The sequence below is a fragment of the Alosa sapidissima genome, chromosome 9 (genome assembly GCF_018492685.1).
Source record: "Alosa sapidissima isolate fAloSap1 chromosome 9, fAloSap1.pri, whole genome shotgun sequence".
Taxonomy (NCBI): domain Eukaryota; kingdom Metazoa; phylum Chordata; class Actinopteri; order Clupeiformes; family Clupeidae; genus Alosa; species Alosa sapidissima.
In genome coordinates, this window is record NC_055965.1 from 2,610,150 (window position 1) to 2,632,414 (window position 22,265).

The following is a 22,265-nucleotide window of genomic DNA, read 5'->3' on the forward strand; positions in this document are numbered from 1 at the left end:
CTGATCATGAGAACATAAACAGGGAATCTGTTCTCACTGTAGATACTTTTGTTTGTTTTCTCATGAGGAATAAGAAATGATGAAGCAACCAGAGAGAAGGTGATTACTGATGTTTATTCCAAACACAAATCCTTGAGTAGGGCACACAACATTGCAAAGACACAAAAAGATACAAGTATATATAGATGTGGTGCTCACCACAGCTAGTGACGTATAAAGCACAAATAGCGCCATGTTTATTTCTTTTTCTGGAGGGCAACCAAATGGTGGGTTTACCCAACAATCATCTTCTTCATTGCACAGTACAACAAAAGCAAACTTCAATCTAAGCTGGCCAGATTTCAACACAGTGCTGGTGACTGCGCAGAGTAGAGGCAAAAGCAGGCACTGCATCTGTCTGGTTACTGACCCTCTCCCTCTACGTCTCTCTCTGACCGCTGCTCAACTCTCTAGCAGACCAACACTGCTCTTCAGCTTAAAGAGCATCCCATTCTATGACCACCTCAGCAAATAGTAAGTGATGTACCTAGACGGCTATCGACCTTCTTTTTTATTTTTTTTGTTTTATGCTCATGCTACAAATGAGCAAAATCAACACCTCCATCATTCACAGGCTTTCAAAACCATGGAAACCATGCGTTTACTTCCTAGGAGGGGTGGGGGACTTCATAAATCTGGGAGGGGTTGGGGATTTGGCACTCCTTGGTGGGGTTGGTGACTTTGGTGGGGTTGGAGACTTGAGAGACGGAGGAGGGGTGGGAGTTGGGGACTTCACGGATGGAGGAGGGGTGGGAGTTGGGGACTTCACGGATGGAGGAGGGGTGGGAGTTGGGGATTTGACACGTGTGGGCGCTGGGGACTTGGGAGGGGCGGGAGCGGCCGGCTTAGACATGTGGCCCATCTTGGGCTCAGGGATGTTCTCTCCCTGCTTGTAGACGCTCACGGTGATCTCCACAAACTCACCGCCGTACTTGTTCCGTACGTTGATGCTGTACTTGCCGGAGTCCTCGACGGTAACAGCAGTGATGGTGAGGCTGGCGAACTTGCCGCTCTCAAAGGCGATCTTGCTGTGCGCATCAGACACCACCTCCTGCTCGTTCTTGAACCAGGTGACCTCTGGGGTGGGGTCGCCCCAGACATTGCAGGTCAGGCTCAGGGACTGAGATAGGAGAGAAAGTGAATACTGACACAGGGGCACTAGAACATTGTAAGACTGCACACCAGCTTCCATGACCAGACCTCTCAGGCATATTCATCTATGAGTCATTCATCTATGATCTATGGCAGTGTTTCTCAAATGTTTTCAGACCAAGGATCACTTAACCAATATAAAAAAACTCACTGTCAAAAAACAGTACACCTACTTCAACAGTATATTACATTATAGGTCTACTCACTGAACCACCTTGCTTATTGTCTTTGCACGTTGCTTTTTATGTCAGAGGAACTCGCACACAATTGGCAATGTTTGGATTTACATACAAGTTGGTTCAATATTGCAAACAATTCATCTATTATATTTTACCACGTCTGCTCACGGACCACTTAGGACAGCTTGCGGACCACCAGTGGTCCCTAGACCACACTTTGAGAAACACTGATCTATGGTCTACTGTTTATCTGTTTTGTCATTTGTCTTGGGTACTATATGTTTTGTGAGACTTGTAATGTTGACCACATGAATTTCCCCGGGGGGATATTAAAGTTGACCTTGACCTTGATCACATGTTTTCACTATACAGATCAAGGATCAAGGATACAGGCCTGAACACAATGTGAAAGCACAAGCCTACCTTCTGCTCCATGATAGTGACAACATCTGGCAAACCACCGACCACTCTGCCACGGTCTATGGAAGAAATTATTATTGTGGAAACTGTCATTCAAATAAAATAATATGCAAACCAAGATATCTACATGGCACACAGCAGACTTACTTTTCTCAGCGAATGCAGCAGCTCTAAAGAAAAGAGAAAGAGAGCATGTAAAATCATTAATCATAATCAATTATCATTATTTATCAATCATTTGGATTCCAAGGAAATGGTGATACTTCAACATTAAATCAATAGTAATGATAACTTACTTCAGCCTCTGGAATTCTGCGTATGCATCTGAATATGCTGTATAAATGGAAAGAGAAACATATGTTGAGTCCAAGTTCCATAGGGTTCCATCCGTTACTGGTATATGACACATTGTACCTGGACTTTTAATTACTAAAAAGGATAAATGTGAATAATATGTGCATACAACACTCATAACCACACTGATGCAACATATACCCATACACCTGAGGCCTATTTTCAGTTTTATTTGTGTTTCTGAAGCTGTGCAAATATGACCGCAAATGTCTTTCCAACTTCACATGGCAAGTTTCACAGTGAAACATGCTGGACACTTTGTCCACCCATATGTTTTTTCAGATGAAGCGCTTGCCTTGTCCAGAGAGGTCAAAGGTGCGGTTGTGGGACGTTGTGGCATCGTGGATCTCGATAGTGTAGTGGCCCTTCTCCTTATCAGTGGGCTCACAGATCTGCATCCAGGCCATCTCAGCAGTGCCTCCAATCCTCATCTTCTCAGACGACGCAATCTTGCTTTCCCTACACAGCAAATACAAATACATGTTTTCCAGACATTGCTAAGTGCTACAGTGCTCTTAAACTCAGACACAAACGGCCGCTCCACCTTCAAGGCAGTTGTGGAGTCATGTGGACGTACCGGTGGAACCAGTGGGTCTTCATCTCCTCGGTGAAGTACTTCATGTAGCACTGCAGCCTGATGCCCTCAGGAGTGCACTGCAGCACCAGCTCAGAGGCCGAGGAGCCTGGGGGAGCGCACAGGACACAACAGCACGCCCGTCACACTTCACACCCGCCACCACACAACTCGCCAAACTAGGGGCTGATGACTGATTATTTATGAGAATGGGAGAGAGATGGAGGTGGAGTTTTTCTGTTATTTGTGTGATTTTGTGTGTTATACATACCAGCAATATGAGCAATAGCATTGATGATGTCCTCAAATACTGGAGAAAAAGGGGCAGATGGGACAATACAAAAATGAAATGGCATTGTTTGCATTTCAATGCTGAAGAAACTGAACAGAATCAGAATATTTCAGTGTGTACCTGCGCCAGAAATGTCAAAAACGGATGAGTCCTTTCCTCTGTCATCACTCAGAGTGGCTTTGTAAATGCCCTGGTCTTTTCTTGAGAACTGTTCGACATGGAAAAATGTTCATTACAGTATGACAATACTCAAAAAGGTGACATAATGCCAAAAGTGGACATCCCGGGTTCAGAAAGTAAAAGTAAATGTGCTGTGTCATGAAGCATGTCAGGGAAGGCAGTGGGTGCATCAGCTGGTTAGTGGGAGTCTTTGACACCCACCAGGTTTTAAAGGAAACTGTGTTACCCGACTTCTCTTCCTAGCTGACTGCACATGTCTCCAGGAGAAGCCCCTGAGGACTTACTGTACCGTGGCCAACAGACATTGCATAACTTGAACTGCTCTGGAAAACTGGAGCAACGACTGGTCTGTCCCAGTGTGCATTTGATGGCATCACAGTAAGCTGCTCTCCTGCGGCTTTCTCAACTCTCTCTTAGTAGTGGCACACATCACGGCACACATGACTGACATTACTGACTGACATTACACATTACTGATCTAGATACAAGTTCATGGTTAACACAGACACCACAGGGGAAGTTAGCAACAGGTCCTCTAACTATTAGTTTAAACAATCACAATGTGTACCTGATGATGGAGCCTTACCAATGGAAGAGGGAGTGTGCAACTTCCAGACATCACATTGGGTGCAACTTCAGGGACAACCTCCTCATCATCCTTGAACCAGTGGAAAGTTGTCTCTTTCTTCACATTAGCAAGCTATGACAAAGGCCAAAATCAAAAATGTGTATTCTGATGACATACATAGTCCACAAAACAATTTAATTTTCCTCTCTGTATTGTTGGTTCCTGTGGTCCCATGTTACACTGTCTTCACATGGAAGAATAAAGCTAAAACAATCACTGTAATATTTATATTATTATTATACATACCGGTATATTATTTTATATTAATATTATACCTATATTATATTATCTTATTATATTATTATATTACTACACCTTATAGTAGTTTTCTTTGACAGTAGCTTGACTAAAGAACTCTTTCTGAGGACTGAATCTAACAATTCTAATATATTCTAGACGCTGCTGGTTAGAATAGAATAGAACAGCTTAACAAGGTGCAGCTGTTAGCGCCCCTCTTATACAGCTGCATCATGTTCCAACTGTGGGACTGTTGTACCTTGCAGGTCAGCATGACGGTGCAGTCATCATCCACATAGAAGGAAATGTACTCGGAGAAATGTGGACCTAAATGGAGGTTATAAAATAAAAAATAATAATAAAATATAAGAGGAGCAAACAAAATATGTCTGGAAATGACTAGGGAGGAAGTCAGTATCTACTATTGATGTCAATAAACATGTCACAACCTTGTTTCCTGATGAATTCTTTCCTTTGGAAATCAGCCTCTTTAAGTGCAGCTCTGAAGACTAAAAAAGAACAGACGAACAAATGAAAGATTATTTTAGCAGACGGCATAAGTGGTCACCCATACAAATGAAAAAGATAAACTACTGTTAAAACCTCTCACCATCTCCCACCAGGACCAGGGAGCTTTGGTTTTTGGCTTTTCCATCAGTGATCTGAACGGTGTATGTTCCCTCATTTGCTCTGGTAAAGTGCTCCACAGTCATCTGGATCACACCAGTAGCAGCATCATGGCTGATCTTAATGCCCTACATTACATGAAAAGAAAGTCAACAAAGTGTTAATTGAGAATAAATTAAGTAGTCATTTAAAGAGGGTTATTTCTGAAAGTCCAGTCTATGACAGTAAATACAGACGTCATGTGCCGACATGAGTTTCCATAAAGCGTGGACGCTGAAGGGAAGAGAACACGGTGCCCTACCTCACCGGCGGCCACCTCCTTGTTGTTGGCGATGAACCTGTACGAGGCTGCGGGGGACAGCTTGAGGGCCTGCAGGAAGAAACGCACGTGGCCTTTCTCAAGGACCTCGTAGTTCAGGGTCGTCTTCAACGGCACAACTGAAAAGATAACAGAGAGATATATCATTAACACCTCGAATTGGCAAAACTTGGTCTATTTTCATTACCACATAACTTCAACAGCTCCTGTAAGTCACCAATGAATCCCAGCCTAAAGTCGCAGACACACTGAAGAAAGCATAATAGGCCTTTATCACGGCAGCCGAAGTAGGACGTGAACAGCCCTGTTCCTGTGTGAGCACAGGTGTTTCTAATTAAGTGTCAGATTCGGCCACAGTTACTTCAACCAGAGGCCTCGTTAATGTTTTTAGGAACACCTGTGGTTTGCCTGCCAACAGGAAATTGAACAGCCCTGCTTCAGCTGCCCGTGGGCTGCCGTGATAAAGCACAATTGTAAATATCTGGACACTTACTTGGGTGTCTGATATTGTAGCTGAGTTCCAGCATTTTTTTCAGAGCTGCGAAGAGAATAAAAGAATCCAAACTCAACATCCTACGGTAAAATAATGGGAATCATCAAAAACAACATGAATACCCCATGGTGTTCTCCACCTACCGTCTTCAGTGAGTTTATGACTAGCAGAGACACCGTCGGTGTCAGTCACGGCCACAGAGTAAGTGCCCAGATCAGCAGCCTCGGGGTTGGTGAAGGTCAGTTTGGAGCTGAGGAGGGAAAATACACATGCATGCACATCATTGGTTTATTACACCGTGCCATCTTGTAATTACATTGTTTTAATGCTTAAGGAATCAAATATAGTCTACATTTTTTTGACCTTTATTAGAATGTGTTTTGTTTTTTATGCCTGAGGGAAGCAAAGCATAATGTGAGACCAAACTTACTGTTTTCCTTTAGATGAAATGGAGACCCTTCCAGAATCGGTGATTTCTTTGTAGGACTTTGACCACACATACTTTGAGGTCTCAGCTAACTCACATGCTTCAAAAGACAAAAAGATGTCGCCGCTCTCCTCATCCACTCCACATTCAATCTCCTTTGCACCTTTGTATAAAAAAAGAGTTCATATTAAATAAAATGGGATTCATTATCAGTGCTAATAAGAATGGTCATTTGTTAAACATAATCACAGGTTTAACACTGAAAGGTTAATTAAATAATTTCAATGTGTGTTCTGCTGCATGTGCAGTGTGGTTGTACCTGGCAAGGCTTTGGCCAGCACTGATTCTGAGATGGCCGAGGCTTTGCCCACACCTTGCTCATTAACCGCACGCACTCTAAACACATACGCTGCTCCGGCCTCCAGACCCTTTACCTGCACACACATGAAATGGCAGAGTGAGTTGGAGTGCCATATGGTATGCAATACACCTCAGCTCTGAGGCTACCTTAAGCACACCATACACATCACAGCAAATTGACCTCAGCTCTGAGGCTACCTTAAGCACACCATACACATCACAGCAAATTGACCTCAGCTCTGAGGCTACCTTGAGTACACCATACACATCACAGCAAATTGACCTCAGCTCTGAGGCTACCTTGAGCACACCATACACATCACAGCAAATTGACCTCAGCTCTGAGGCTACCTTGAGTACACCATAGACCTCACAGCAAAATTCAGTAGTATCGCGAATAAGCCTTTTACCTTAAAGTAGCGGTGGGCGATGGCTTCTTCTGTCAGTTTGATAAAATTTGAGGAGCCCTTCTTGGCCATCTCCAGGATGTAGCCCGTGACAGGGCTCTGACCAGTGTATACGGGGGCTTTCCACAAGACGATCAGGGAGTGGTCACGCACCTCAGAGAACTTGATGTCGTAGGCTGGGCCTGCAAAAGCAAACATGAAACAGCCTGGTGAGAACTCACTGCCATATGTTGTTCCTCACTAAAGTCACTGGTCCATCTGACGCTGAGGCGAAAGATAGGTTGAGGGAAAAGAAATGTAGTGACAGTGATGACCGTCTTGGGAGCTGACCTGGTTCAGCCATAGTCCAGGCCTCACAGAGGAGAGGTTTGCTGGGCTCAGACGGAACTCCCACACCTGCCAGGTTTCCTGCCTGGATCTTGAACTCATAGGCCACGCCAGCAGTGAGGCCCTCCACCTGCACAGAGGCAACCTCACCATCATCACAGTGCATCAGTTACAGTATGTGCATCTAACATGAGCGCTTCATCCAGACATGTCTGTCAAAACGATCTTTTGGGTCGTGTGCAGATGGCGGCGTTACCTTGTAGATTCTCTCCTTTACAGCGGCTGCGTTGACCTCTCTCCACTTGAGGGAGGCCGCCTCGCGCATGTCCACGTAGTAGGCGGTGATCTTGCTGCCGCCGGTGTTCTTGGGGCGCTTCCAGGCCACCGTCATGGAGGAGCCGTCGCAGCTGAGCAGGGTGATGCCGTGAGGGGCAGAGGGGGCAGCTGTGAGTGGACGAAGAGGAACACATGACCACTGCTCTTTTCGTTATGAAAACTGTCTCTATGTCTGAAGATGACTTGCTAAACTGTTCAGTGTGTGTGTGTGTGTTAGCAAAAGCTAAGCCCACAGTAATGTCATCTAAATCTAACAAGAGCACAATTCTGTTTCAATCAACTTTATTGGCATGACTTCAGACCTCACAGGCCATTGGCTTGGTTTAGAAAGGTCAAAGTCAGATGATCATTCTACCCAACATTGCAGCCAAATTCCCCATGGCTGCATGCAGACATATCATGCATATCATACCCCTGACCCATAGATTTATATGTTCCTCCATGTGGAGGAATAATTATATTTTTGTCAAGGTCACAAAGGCTATGCAATTATATGTAAAAACAAATGTACATACCATGTTTCCTGGGATATTATGGATTATTCAAAAATATAATAAATGCAGTATAATAATAATTTAATTAGCTCAATACAACAGCAACAACAACACGTTACATTTACTAGTTTGATACTAAACAATAAAAGGTGAAACAGGTGAAGCAACAGGTGAAACCAGTGTACGTGCCCTTTACATTCCACACAACAATGTTCCAAGATCTATGTGCCTGTTCACAATCTAAGCTCATTATGTGAATTTAGTGGAGAGAGTGTTTAGCATGTCGTCTTATTTTTAGTACGTTTTTGCAGTGACAGCCGAAACATATCTTTAAAAACATGTACAAACGCAGTCAATCCTGCTTTGACTACAGGGATGGGGGTGTTGGCAGGAGAACTTGTTTCAGCGTGAGGTGTGCCTTAGGCAAGACTTACAATTAACCTGTGGTAGTGATACACACATCATACATACCATACTCTACACCCTCTATGGAATAAGACATATTTAATGTTTAGCAACAAAAAGCAACAGTTTGAACATGATTTCTTGTGAAAAGCCCTCTCCAAAAAATCTATTTGATCTGAAGAATTTCTGCTGTTGAATTCATAACTGAGACCATAATAAAATACCTTAGTGAACAGAGGGAACAATCTGTCTTAAAAACATTAAATGTAAAAAATTAAATATATAACAACATGGTCTATCTGTCAGCACTGGGGTCAGTGGGGCTGACTTACTCAGGGCAGCGTCCACAAACAGAGGGTCAGACTCCTGGGACTCATCACTGAGTCCGTAAGTGTTGACGGCCTGGACACGGAAAGTGTACGTCTCTCCTTGAACCAGACCATGGACCACAAACCTGGACACACAGGACACAGGCTGCATGAGGTGTGAGCTTTGGCAGATAAAACATCAGGTTCAACATCTCAGTGCAATCACCTCAGCAGGAAAGATGTTTACGGTAGTCACATTGAATTAAAACATCAGTTGAATGTAAACGTAAACATACATGTAAATCTAAATGCAAATGAGTAAAATAGGAAATACCCCAGTACTTATTACTCCTAGTCTAAACATAGCTTGTGCTGTGAATAGTTAGCAGTGCTAATAATGTCTATCCAGATTTGGCATGCTCTTGGATTACAGCTGTATTTGAGCTAGCTTGGATTACAGCTGTATTTTTACTTAGCACATTCAAATATATTGTTACTAGCTGTGGGTTTAACTTATTTGGTGACAACACTTCTTCTACAACCTTTAATTGTATTCATTGTTCCACATTGTGACTTCAACTCAAAAGTATGTCATTCAGTGTCACATATCTCATCCCATTCAAGTCAAAAATAGACTCTCACTTCTAGGTGTGTTTCCAGATGTTGCCAACGGGACGATCTGGCCCGTACCTTTTCAGGTAACTCACCTGGTGTGTTTGTATGGCCTGTGGTTGCAGGCCACCCATCCCTTGGAGCCCTGCATACAGGCATCGATGTAGTAGCCCATGAGGTTGTTGGGGTGTTTGGGGGGGTCCCACTGCACAAAGACAGAGGTCTTGCCGTTCCTGGTGGCTACAACCTTTCCAGGTGCAGAGGGGACACCTGCAAACAATTCATCATATCAGTTGTGTGCAATATTGTATAGATAGTGCCATTGTTGATGACTCTATATTTGACTTTGTTAACACCGCATACATTACTATATTAGAGGTGGGTTTCCATTTTGTGCAAATAGATACATAAAAGTAAACATAAAAGTAAACATAAACGTAAACATCCATCAAAGATAACCAAACAATGTTGCTTACCTGTATTTTTAAGGCAAATGACTGTAATGCAACTTTGCTGCTACTGTTTTGTGTGCACTGTGGCTTGGTTTCTTTAAAGATTTCAGATTAGGACACGTGGTTTAAAAGGTGTGTGGTGTCAGCACCAGTGACCAGCAGTATCATGTGACACAGCAATCAGACGATTTTAAACACATTTTAAAGGTGTTGTTATTGAAAAGGGAAGATGTTTAAAGAGGCTGTGAAGGTTTATAGGAAGCTATTTTGGCTTTGCTTTTTAAGATAATACATTACATACCCACAGCATGCTCACTCTCTGAAAAGAAACACAGTACAACTATAGCATTACTATTGTTGCTATTTGGCATAGTTTTTATATATTGCATATCACTATCACTATAGTTTAACACATAAGGGATAAAGATTGGGGTGATTTCTTTGATCAGATTTCTTCCTCTATTTTTTGCATTGTTTATTACATTGTTTAAAGATAACACATTTCCATTATCATCTCCTTAATCAAAGTTGCACATTCTTGGAATAGATAACTTGGACATTGATAAAAAATATATATTTGCAGGAGACCAGCCATGAGCTTATCAAGATGTCTGATCACCAGTAAATCTTCATCAACAGTATCAACAGATCAGTACATTCAATGAGCAGATATAGGGCCCAACGATGTCCCAACACATTGCCTGTGCGCTAGAAATACGTGCACCCGTGGAGCTGCACCATCTTACCATGGGGGTCCCTCTTTTGGATGAAACCGGACGGCTCGGAGGGCTCGCTTGGCCCGTATTTGTTGACTGCGGTCACACGGAAGCGGTACGCTTTCCCATCCTCGAGATCAAAGATGGGGTAGCGGGGGGAGAAGAGCTGCACAGCTGTGTTCAGCCTCTGCCACAGCTGGCCCTCCCCCACACACTGAGGGCACAGATGTTGGGGAGGGGTGGGGGTGGGGGCACAGATGTTGGGGTGGGGTGGGGGTGGAGGGAGTAAAGCTGTGAGTTGTAGGGAGGAGAAGCTACACAAGCGTAGAGGATTCACCTGTTCTCTGGCACACCTCTGGCTTGCAGTGCACAGTTACCCAACAAACAGGTGTAAATGGAGATTCATAAAGCCACATTTGAGAACACTCAATGTCAGCCCTGTAAGTGGGCAAAATGACCAAATTTAACACAGAATAAAACTCGAATTAGAATTTGAATAGAATTGGGCCAGTAAACCAGAAGAGATATGCCAGGCACTTATGAATCCATGAGCTTAACACAGCAGATTTGTAATTTGAATATGCATGGTGGAGCTTGGTGGCATGGTTTAGGAGTAACCATGTGAAAGTGACCACACCTTCTCGATGAGGTACCACAGCGGTGCCCGTCCACTAGGGGAGGGTGGCGTCCAGCTGAGGACAACATACGTTTTGTTTATCTCTGAGGCATGCACGTCACTGGGCGGCCCTGGCAACGTGACATAACCTACACACATGTACAGAACAGGAGGTCAGTTTCAGCGCACCACACCGGTGAAAGATGTGGTTACACCCCAAGTGTGCTCTTCTTCATGCCTATTACCAACAGATAACCTGAGAAAGCATGACAGCACTAAAACTAAATCACTTTAACCATCAGTGAATGATGCCGGATTAGTGCAGCCTGATTAAAATTTGACATTGGTGACAGGCATTGCAAACTGTAGTGTAACCACATCTTTATTGCATAGTGTTGAATGTCTGCTTAAAGGTGCCATGTGTAATGTCCGGCAAAAAGTCAATACTCCACATTACATAAAAGATGGGGGCAGTATACCTCCAGAAAGTGAGTTGGTCTACCCAAGAGTAACAACCGAGACACGTGTATTGCAGTTTGGCTGGCGATTATGTTGCCCGCATACCGCCTCCCATGGCCGAAACTGGCATTATGACACCTGTTGGGCTGTGGCTAGTAATTTAGCATGCTAATTCAGGTTGATATCTCTGCAGCACTATATACCTTGTCATTTTTTTTAATGACATCATCGCCCTTATTTCTTCTCATTCTTTTGATGCGTGTAGCTCATTTTTTGGATATTTTTACCTCAATTCTTACACATGGCACCTTTAATGTAAATGGTTTTCGTTGGTTAGTTAATGAATCTGAATGCTGAATTTCATTCAAGCATCAGGCAACTTAAAGGTTATTATGATGGAGATGACAATGAAGATGATAAGTTTGGTAGGTATAGTTATGATTATTAGTATTTTTGTTTGTTAAATGTATTACAGTTTTAGCAAAAGATAGACCTACTTTACAGAAAATTTGATCAGAAAGAATGTGACAGGTGAACTATTAGACAGGTTATATTGTATTAATCTGTGAAACATTGTATTGCATCTGTGAAACATTACAAATGTTTTTAGTTTTTATTTTATTTACAATAATGTTTAATGAGATTAGTCTATTTTCTCTTGACATTATTTCTTGAATTAAAATCATTGTACATTAGTTTAATATTTTAACTGAATATTTAGTTTAGTCAATGAGATAACAAACTTCTGCTACTTACTGCTACTGGCTAAGAGAACATGCTTTTTGTGAAACATCTGTTAATTGATACGGTATTACATTTTTAATTGGAATTAGCTTAGACAGCTAGTTCACTCATTTATACTACCTTCAAGGTCCTCTTGGTGAATCACAATGTCATATTTCCCATCGATTTTAATCACTGTTTTAACAAACAAAGATAATGTTGGATGATTTAAAAGCTCTCTTTTTGCCAAAAGGAATGCCACTAAGGTGTACTAGTCAATGTGCAGTCTACCCAGTGACATTCCACAGAACTTGATGATTCTAATCCTTGATAGACAGCAAGATGGTGAAATGAATGGAACTGTAATGCTTTCTTGCCGCACATTTTTAGACAGTCGGGAATGTCTACCTTCAATCTCGCCCGCAGCAGTGTGGAGGGCAGAAACGCCATCGGACCTCCTGGAGGGTCTGCTGATTCCGACACTGTTCACGGCCCGGACCCGGAAGTGGTAGGAGTGTCCTACGGCCAGACCATGAACAGGGTATTTGCAAACATTGACGGGAGCGTCGTTGCACTGGACCCAATCAGTGGAACCAACTTCACGTCTGAAGAAGCAAAACAATATTTGAGGGTAAGACAGCTTCAGAGGCAAACAAGTACTATTCCAATGGCTGACCTCAGATGTGTTTCTGTCCCATAATGTTAACAAAATATCCCACATTTATTAGCAGTAAATCTACATTGGTGACCTCACTGAAGATGCATACCTCAATCATACTGATGGACTTCTACTTACATGACATAACTGACCAACATATCTGTTAGTATAAAATGTCCAGTTGAAACCTTACCAGCTGCCTATTTCTCAGTTATCAGTAGCTTAAGTCTTAAGTGTCAAGAGTTCACCTGTCCACAAAGTATCCTTTGATGGCCCCCTCGGTGGTGATGTTAGGGGGTTTCCAGGTCACCATGACGTAATCCTTGTTTGCGTCGGAGGCCTTCACATCCATGGGAGCACCAGGTGCCCCAGCAACAGGTGCAGCAGCATCTGAGAGACACTTACAGTCAGCATGGGAGAAGACACAGCAGTCCTACACTACAGCCAACAAGCTCTGAATCAGCTTCAAAATGGTGGCTATGATGCTGCTGTTGCAACCACTGAATACTGATATACAATAAAGTATACCTAAAACCATTAAATCATCAAATATTATCAGCACATCCATTATACAAATATAATTTTAAGTGTATTAGCATGGGAGGGAAAGCTTTTCTGACATATAATACACACAGGATCTCCTTTAGGTATACAGGGTAAAGAAATGATGCTAAAGTACCTTTCACAAACAGGTAAGCGCTGTGTTCAGCAGTGCCGTCCTTAGACCAGACGCGCACGGTGTACAGGCCTTCATCGTCCTTGTTGAGGTGGGGGAGGGTGAGAGTGGCAGCACCTCCACCAACGGACATCTCTGCCCACTTAGATGGTGCCAGCAATTTATCTGGACAGAGAGGAGATGAGCACTGAGGTTTCTGAATATGCTAGTACTGCTAGCAGAGCTAACCTCACCATACCGCTACTACTTTCAAACAGCAAATGATTAGACACTCAACAATATAACTCATTCGTTTTTCTTGGCAGTCACGGTTTGTATGTGCTTATGGTTGTTGTTATTGTGACCATTTGCTGTTGTTATTATTCTGGTAAAATTATCTATTTTTTACTAGTAGTATTTTTATGTAGGCTATATGACCACTTTGAACTGTTCATTTGTGATGATGATAGTTTATTGTTGTATGTCGATTTGAACAAAATCATCTACCATAACCATTACCATAACCATAACCATTAACAAAATCCTTTAGCAGAAGTTACGCTATGGTATGCCATCATGTACATAGCAAAGTTTGCAAATGACTTTAATGTCTGAACACAATTACAGTGTTACATGTTCCGTTGGACCCATTGCTCACCATCTCTGAACCACATGACTTCAGGGGGCAGGTTGGGCAGGTCTGGCACAACCACCATGGTGGTCACCAGTTTGCATGATTCGCCCTCAGTGCCGAAGGTCACGCCAAAGGTGTCCAGCAAAGTGACATCCAGCTTGCTGGCATGAGTTGGAGTAATGGGCACTACAGAACAAGCAAAATACATGATGACATATGGTGACCTACTGGAGGGGATGAACTAAACACTTTAAATCATTGAGAAACCATTGTACAAATATCACCGGTACCATTAAACATCACTGAATGTGACACTGACAAATGATGTGTGACTGACACAGGATGACTTTATGCTTAAACTGTATGACAACACAAGAAATCACCTAAGCCAGGCAGATGGGAGAGATCTCCAGCTCCAGCAGGCCCTGTGGAACACAGCACATGACTTATAGACACAGCACAGGCTCTCTCTCTCCTCTCAACACTGCTCTAGTTCTAATGCGCTGGGTGTGTTCAGAGTCAGACTCACTCTTGACGGTGACGGTGGCCTTGCTGGTGGCCTTTCCATGGGTGTTGGTGGCCACTGCACTGTACTGGGCAGTATCGGACACAGTGCATCTGCCGGGACATAAACACACTTCACATCAGATACAGTACTATAGATCTACATGTCTACATGAATCGCCAGTTATTACACGGCTCTTCACAAGGCAAGTAGAACGCTCCATTGACTTGAATGGGCTTTCCCAAAGTTCTACGGTAAAATATTTTCATGTAATTACCGCTGCAAACATATAATTACCGCTGTCAATGGCAACGGAGTTTGTGCTTCTACTTCAGGTATTTCATATCACTAAGCAAGAACTCGAACTTCATTCAAAAGTGAAAGCAGACGGTTGATCAGCTGTGTTCTAAAGAAGGTTTGATTCAAGTTCAACGTGTGTTGTTGTGAACTATGTTTCTCAGCAAATGCCACAATGAACGGTAACAAAGGCTAGGCTATGTAGACTAAAGTCATATCGTGGGAAGTTTATTATTTTGTTTTGGCAAGTAGCCGTGTAATAAGCAGGATAATGTATAGAACGCCGGTTATTATTGGGAAAATAAGTCCCGACAGGGCGAACCGGACCCCGGTCCGTTTCGCCCTGTCAGGACTTATTTTCCCAATAATGAACGGCGTTCTATACATTATCCCTTACGTAACATATTAAGTCCATTTGTTAGAATTACATTTTGTAAATGTACTCAGTGTTCCTGTTGTCAATTCACTCAAATGTACCATTGTCTACCATTTCCTTAACATTTAGGAAACTGTTTCACCTCAAAGAATAAAGAACTTAACATTACTGAACTTAACAGTGTCTGATCTGATCTGATCTGAAGTGCCCTCCAGCCCACCCTGCACACATTAATAATAAGGCACTAACACATGGAGTACTTCAACACTTCACTTACACTGGAAGTATTTGGAAATTGGATTTAGATGTTAAAAAACAATGTTAAGAATTACTGTGTTTTCCCACAGAGCTTTCCCTGTGAGCTTCCTATTTCTATCCACACCCTGATAAGAGATTCTGATGTAATGGGCAACATCAGTGACATCATGTCAACATTACAGCTCTGGTGGAATATGGGTGATAATTGGTAATCATATGGTGGCATGAGAGGGAATCAAATGGTATCATATGGTAGCACCAAAGGGAATCACCGGTCCCACTGTTAGCATAGACACTCCCTTCTTCCAAAACATTTCCTTTAACCTTCACACTCCCTTATTAAGAGCATGATCAAAGTTGTTTCCACCCGTTGTCAATGTCACGCACGGAAAATGATCTCACACAATCGGACTGTACTGGACGATGGGGGTCTAAGACATGCCTGGGAGCGCTGGAGGGAACGGCCTCTGAGGTGAGAATAGAAGGAAGAAATGTGACCTTCACCCTGCGAGGACTATTTTAAAGTCTCTCGGTTTCCTTGGCAGTTAACTTGAGATCCTGCTGCCTGATGTCCACCTCCATAGTCTTCCCCCCACCCACCCCTCACTTCTCCATGAGGAAGAGTCTGTGTGTCAAAAAGAGCCAATTCTACTGTTGAAGAAACCCTGTTCATGCACAGCTAAGGGCTGGTGGTTATGGCTGTGAGATCCTCTCTGACCTGGTACAGTGACCGCTCTGAGAGAGCAGATGTCAGGCATTTTGGGATCGAATGACACTGAGCTAAGCAGAGCGCCACGAACAGCTGAGGCGTCTTCAAGACGAGGGCAGGACAAGTGTTCCCCCCCACCAAGACTAAATAGGAAAAGCTGCCTCCCACCCATAGGCTCCCCATGACTCTAACAGGCTGCCTTTAGGGCTCTGCTCTGCTCTGCTCTCTGCTCTTCCCAAACACTGCCTGCTCCTCAGACATCCAGCAGCAGTGAAAGTTACAGCCACTGTGAAAGTTACAGCAAACAGTGAAAGTTACAGCCACTGGGAAAGTTACAGCAAATAATGAAAGTTACAGCAACTGTGAATGTTACAGCAACTGTGAATGTTACAGCAACTGTGAAAGTTACAGCAAATAATGAAAGTTACAGCAACTGTGAATGTTACAGCAGGTGTTAGACTGTACCTGCTAATGATCAGAGAGTGGACTCCATACTTAATGTGTTAGACTGTACTCTAATGATCAGAGAGTGGACTCCATACTTAATGTGTTAGACTGTACCTGCTAATGATCAGAGAGTGGACTCCATACTTAATGTGTTAGACTGTACCTGCTAATGATCAGAGAGTGGACTCCATACTTGTTCTCCATCTTGTACTTTCCTGGTGTGCTCAGAGGGTCAACAGGCTTATCCCCCTTATACCTGCCAGAGCATAGTAGTGTTGGGTCAGAAATACTAGTGACTGAGAATGGGCCTGGTCAGGTCTTGAATCATCAAAATGTAATATTTTCGCTGACTGCATGGGAGAGAATGTGTTTACCATTTGACCACAGGAGCAGGCTGGCCTGCCACAGTGCAGAAGAGCTTCACTGGCATCTTCTCCCACAGGGTGTGAGCCCTCACGTCCACCAGGAACTCTGGCGCCTTATCGGACATCACAGGCATCTTTCTCTTGACAGACATGATCTCCTGCACCTGAGAGAAGACACATCACAAGAGACCTTGATGTCTTGCTGACGGCACTTGGGATATTGCCATTTCCATGTAGTCATTCAGCTGACGCTTTTACCCAAAGCCACTTCCAAAAAAATGTGTGAGGAGGAATAAGTACGACCCGCATAGAATTGAGTGGTGAGGGCTAGATTAGGCATGATGGATGGCATGATCATAGGATGGACTATGGCCCTGTGACATGGGTGCATTTTTCCTAAAAACTGAAAGTAGCTGCTCTTAAAATAATCCACTCAGTATCTAAAGAACTGTCTAAGTGCCACATGTCAAATGCCAACCATCATTTGGATAGGGATATGTTTTATTTCCCCAACAGCCCACTACATTTGTCCATTTTACAAACATTTCATGCTACTGAACTGTGCCACTGTTGTATTATTAACAGACATTCCTTGTAAAACTGTATTACAGGGCCTTCTTGCCTATGAAAGCCTGTCCAGAAAGTCTTTAAAGAGAAGTATCAAAATGTTCTATATTGAGTGCAAGCTGTCTTGTGAATGAACTAAGACTTTTCCCGGACAGAAGATAAGGAAAGCCTTAAACAATATCCAAAAAGTAATTAAGATACATATATATTCCATGGGAATGTATTTCCTTTACTGTTTATGTTTAGAGGACATGGCAGCATTGGGAATGTCTGTGTCTTAATGAGTGCTGTGTGATGGAAACCGACCTCTCTTGTAATCGCCAGACTGGTCACTTGGGTATGAGTGGCCACTTTAATTCTGTGGATCTCCTGCTGCAGCTCAGCCAATCCCCTGCCACAGTGGGCAGCAACACGCTGATATTCTGGTGTGTCATCAGCACTTCTGCACAAACACAACAAATAAAAGACTCTGTGTGACAAATACAGTTGTGCATCAAACACCAACAAGATCAACTGCTAAAGTTTAAAGTGAAAGAGCTTAAGAAAAAAGAATGTGGATGTTTGAGGACTTTGTGTTGTCAGTGTTGTGATGAGGACTGCGCCCAGTGGAACATATTAACCACTTAAGTGAGGGAGATGAACCCCCTTAGACAAAATAACATTTGACCTCCACAGTCCAGAGACACACAAAGGTCACTAGTGAGTTGGTCATTCTACAAGTGCAAATGTGTGGTGTAGTCGTTTAAGCCATATCACATCTCTTCAAATATCCACAGAGGAATTCATTTCAAAGGCATAATTAGTGCATCTGTGCTGCTTGAGTACAACTGCATAACTGCAACATTTCCATCTCATGACCAAGCCATCTGTGCACACCAACAGGCTCTACCCACAGTAACAGGCCCGTCTGTTCTCTATGCTCATCATAGAGTTCTCATTCCATATGGCCCTGTGACATGGGTGCATATTTTCATTAAAAACTGGAAGTAGTTGCACATGTCAAATGCCAATAGAATTCACTGAACATCAGTAATTCCTCAGATAGACACCATATGTTTTATTTCTCAACATTCTCCTCAGGAAGAGAATAGAAGGTTAGACATTTTGTCTTGGGTGAGCCCACGCCAACGCACTGCTGCTGGGATACAGTAAGCAGAGACACATTTCCTTACAGTTAAACTGAGCAGTAGCTCAGGGTTCTCTTACAGGCCCTTAAAATAGCCCGATCTCTACTGAGAGTGGGCGCTCGGGTTTGTGCGGACCTGAATGCTGGCACCGTATAGGCTGGTTCCGCCATAGCCGTCCTGGCTTCGGCCTGCTCCTTTTTCACTGATTTAGAGCTTGATTTCCTGTCAAAAGAAAAAAAAGAACATGATCAGTGACCTTTTCACCTTTGGCTCCATAATTCACTCAGGACTGACACAGCTGCTGGACCTCTTTCAGTAACAAATATGTCAAGGAGGGAGATATGAAATAACCGACTAAGATCATGAGCACACAGTTCAGCATTCTACAGCAAGCACTAGAGAGTCTACTGTTGCATTGCCATCAGAAAGCATTTCCCCAATTCTCCTCAATCCACAGTATCCATACAAGCATCCTTTCTCATCACTGTGTTGGTCTTCGCTGTGATGTGCATGTCAGTTTTGACTGACCCTCTGAAATGTAATCCAAGTCAAGTGTGTTGCGCTGAGCCATTTAGCAGCTGTATGCAATTGCAAGCGTGAATGGTGGGTGGTAGAAATCCTGGTTTCAGGGTCCATCATAACTTCCACTGACAAGACATTAGTCTGAAGTTGGATTATTCCACTCCAATGAATGCAGGGATTTCGCAGCAAGAAGCACTTTGATACTGGTGTGTCTAGAACCACTCAGGACTCCCAACAGATAGCAAGACTACTGGGAGGGCCGCGGACAGTGTAGCTGGTGATGAAGTGACAATGGCAAATGAAGGGGGAGGGAGAGCAGTGGAGCGACTGTTGTTGTTTTCCTGCGGGAGCGCATTTGCAGCAAGCATTCACTGGCACGCAGAGTGGCCATGGCCCAGTCCCAATCAGATAAGCCCACCCTACCTTGACGAGTGGTGCTGGACCACTTTCTTAGAGCTGAGATGCTCATGGTGAACATGGTGAACATGTTTTTGCTTCTGATGATATAATGGTATGGCCGTAGTAGGCATGTCGGGAACACCTCAACAGAGACCTATCAACCACACCAAGTGTGGTGCATAAAATATCATTATAGCAGATCGAATGAACCAAACATGCAGGTTTACTTTGCCAGCATTTCTCAACTAACATGGCCAATTGTTTACCCTAGGTGAATGATACACTTAAAAAGTATGTGGACATGTTTTGACCCATTACATAAATCTGTCATACTCCATAAGCGAGACCCAGTGGGATTGTGAACTCTCATTCTCAGGGGCAGGGTAATGGCCCCCATGCAGCATTCCGTCTTATCAGCACAGCTCACAGCTCAAGTGCCCAAACGTACTGAGTAAAAGTGCTATGCTGAGCCTCTCAATGCCAAAGATTCGAATGCTGAGAAGATAAATTTAGCAAAATAACCCTGAGACGTGGGAAAGACAGTGAAATGTAATGGGAAAGAAACTTGGAAATCTAATGTTCAAGGCTAAATATGCTAGCCCAAGAAGGTTACACCAACAGGCTCTATAGGCCTATAAATATTTTATCTATTTTAGGCTATTTTTCTAATTTTACAGATTTCAATTCCATACAACATTTGGTCCAAACCAGAGGCATTAAAAAAAACTATAAAAGGGAAGTTATTCAGATGAAAAGTTGTGTAAATATGATACAAATGTAATACAGATTATGTAATATTATCTCTAAATAACATCTTACAGGTGGACAGGTATATCAACTCTGTCACATAATACATTTGTTTAAAGAATAGAAAGCAGTGGGCTGTAGCCTACTTTATGCTTGTATCAACCTTAACTGGTCACACATTCTATCATAAACCATTTGAATTAACAAATAATAAGCTACCATAATTGATATTCAAGATATCAATAATCCAACAAGTGTCTAAACCAGACCCTGGTACAGCCAGTCTGCATAACCACGCATTAAGATTAAGAAAAAGAAAGTATTCTTACCCCAAGAGAAATATACAGCACAGAGCGTCGGAAGACCAGCCTGAACCCGCTTGGGAGTCTTCCTGCTGATGCTTACAAAAATATTGCTCTCACTGAAGGAGGAATGTCATCTCCCTTCCATCCCATGTATGGATACTCTTAAGACTATATATAGCATTTACCTCAATTTTCACACGCATTTTCTACGCTTAACGCACTCTGTGCAGGACACAATGACTCTGAATATAGTCTGAAACAAAATGTATATTTTGCTTTCAGTAATTTGATGAATCAGACTATCCGCTTCTTATAATCGAAGACTTGGCGAAGCGTGCGTTATATTCTAGATTTATCTTCACAAAGCAAACTGCGAATACAGATTTAAATGTTTTCTTTTTACTTTAGAATGTCAAAAACGTGCGATTTAATTCAGGAATAATAGGCTTTAGTAGGCTACACATTGTGTGTAACAGCCTAGAAATTATATTTTACTGAGACGCAATAGTCTTTGGAAAGAGCCTCATTTTTTTGAGTAATTTAATTAAATACAACGTCCTAAATTATGTTAACAGTGCTGTTCTTGTGCGACCTTTTTAGGTTTCTCACACTCCACCAGTCAGCTCTCTCCAGCGGCTATTTTTAACAAGAGATTAAATTTTCAGAGAGCGTATGTACACTCACTGCATCATTGGAAAGCAAGGTTAATTTGTCATTTTTGAAATGAGTAAAATGCATAATTAAAAGTTCCGCTCGCAGACTTATGTCTAATAAGACAATTTGTTGTGCACATGCACGTGTGCGCATATGCTACGTGGTGCAGGTGGGGGGTGTCCTCCTGTTTTCATTTCATTAGGCTACTGTATGTGTTTGAACGTTGCTCGTCAAGCATTCAACACCAGACATACAACTATGAGGAATCCTCGCTGCAAATGTGTGATTAAAATAACGCCTTCATCGAGCTATAACTTGCCCATGTCAGCACTAAGTATGAAACATTTCTAAAAAATGTATTGCCCTATAAAATACTACTTAAAACATAAAAAAAGTATCCATTGGCAATAATTATCCAAAGAAAGATTGGGTCTAGTCCTCCTTACAGGACAGAAATAGCCAACAAGTTCAGCTTCAAGCGCTTGCGTGAGACGGGAGGCAGAGTTTGGCCAACTGGCGCCATGTTTGGACACCAACGTCAGATGACTCTAGCATAACCCTATGGATGGGCGAATATGCTATGTTGAAATAAATCGCTTATTTTCACTATTTACAAGCATATACATGTATTCATCAACGTCTGTCAATATGTAAAAAGCCCTTACAGAGAACTATCGCACTCCAACATGGCACCCATTCGATTCCCTAGTTGGCCAAACTCTCTCTGTGCTATACTATGGCTGGAAACAGCTGCCCCCAGGAGGACAACAAGAGCGGAGCAAGTCACAGAAAAAAGAACATGGCATTAAGAAAGTCTTAAAACTTTTAGTTGTTACTTTCGTATGTCAAATCAAAGTCAAAACTGCACATACCTGCATTTCCTTGAGTTTTAGGCCTACAAAAT

General features: G+C 42.8%; 1 protein-coding gene across 4 annotated transcripts; it reads right to left on the reverse strand.

Annotated features, from left to right (window-relative positions):
• Positions 1 to 95: 95 nt before the first annotated feature.
• Positions 96 to 20,833, reverse strand: myom2a (myomesin 2a). Of its 4 annotated transcripts, XM_042103787.1 has the most exons (39): positions 20,732 to 20,833; positions 19,680 to 19,809; positions 18,870 to 18,956; positions 17,914 to 18,049; positions 17,050 to 17,204; positions 16,839 to 16,931; positions 14,613 to 14,701; positions 14,467 to 14,508; positions 14,108 to 14,269; positions 13,474 to 13,635; positions 13,043 to 13,184; positions 12,545 to 12,741; positions 12,278 to 12,331; positions 10,976 to 11,103; positions 10,369 to 10,552; positions 9,924 to 9,941; positions 9,266 to 9,440; positions 8,583 to 8,704; positions 8,317 to 8,331; positions 7,272 to 7,459; positions 7,019 to 7,145; positions 6,692 to 6,870; positions 6,241 to 6,355; positions 5,925 to 6,084; positions 5,638 to 5,744; positions 5,495 to 5,539; positions 4,984 to 5,120; positions 4,666 to 4,810; positions 4,505 to 4,564; positions 4,315 to 4,382; positions 3,777 to 3,890; positions 3,131 to 3,218; positions 2,990 to 3,028; positions 2,722 to 2,827; positions 2,440 to 2,603; positions 2,087 to 2,123; positions 1,938 to 1,960; positions 1,794 to 1,849; positions 96 to 1,159 (listed from the first exon to the last, which is right to left on the reverse strand). In XM_042103787.1, the coding sequence occupies exons 2-39, from the start codon at positions 19,784 to 19,786 to the stop codon at positions 641 to 643; spliced, it is 4,545 nt and encodes a 1,514-aa protein (XP_041959721.1). In that variant the 5' UTR covers positions 19,787 to 19,809; positions 20,732 to 20,833; the 3' UTR covers positions 96 to 640. The 4 variants fall into 4 exon arrangements, with proteins under 4 accessions (XP_041959721.1, XP_041959722.1, XP_041959724.1 ...); XM_042103788.1 differs by lacking the exon at positions 8,317 to 8,331; XM_042103790.1 differs by lacking the exon at positions 19,680 to 19,809 and having other exon boundaries at positions 20,732 to 20,825.
• Between the last annotated feature and the right edge of the window lie 1,432 nt (positions 20,834 to 22,265).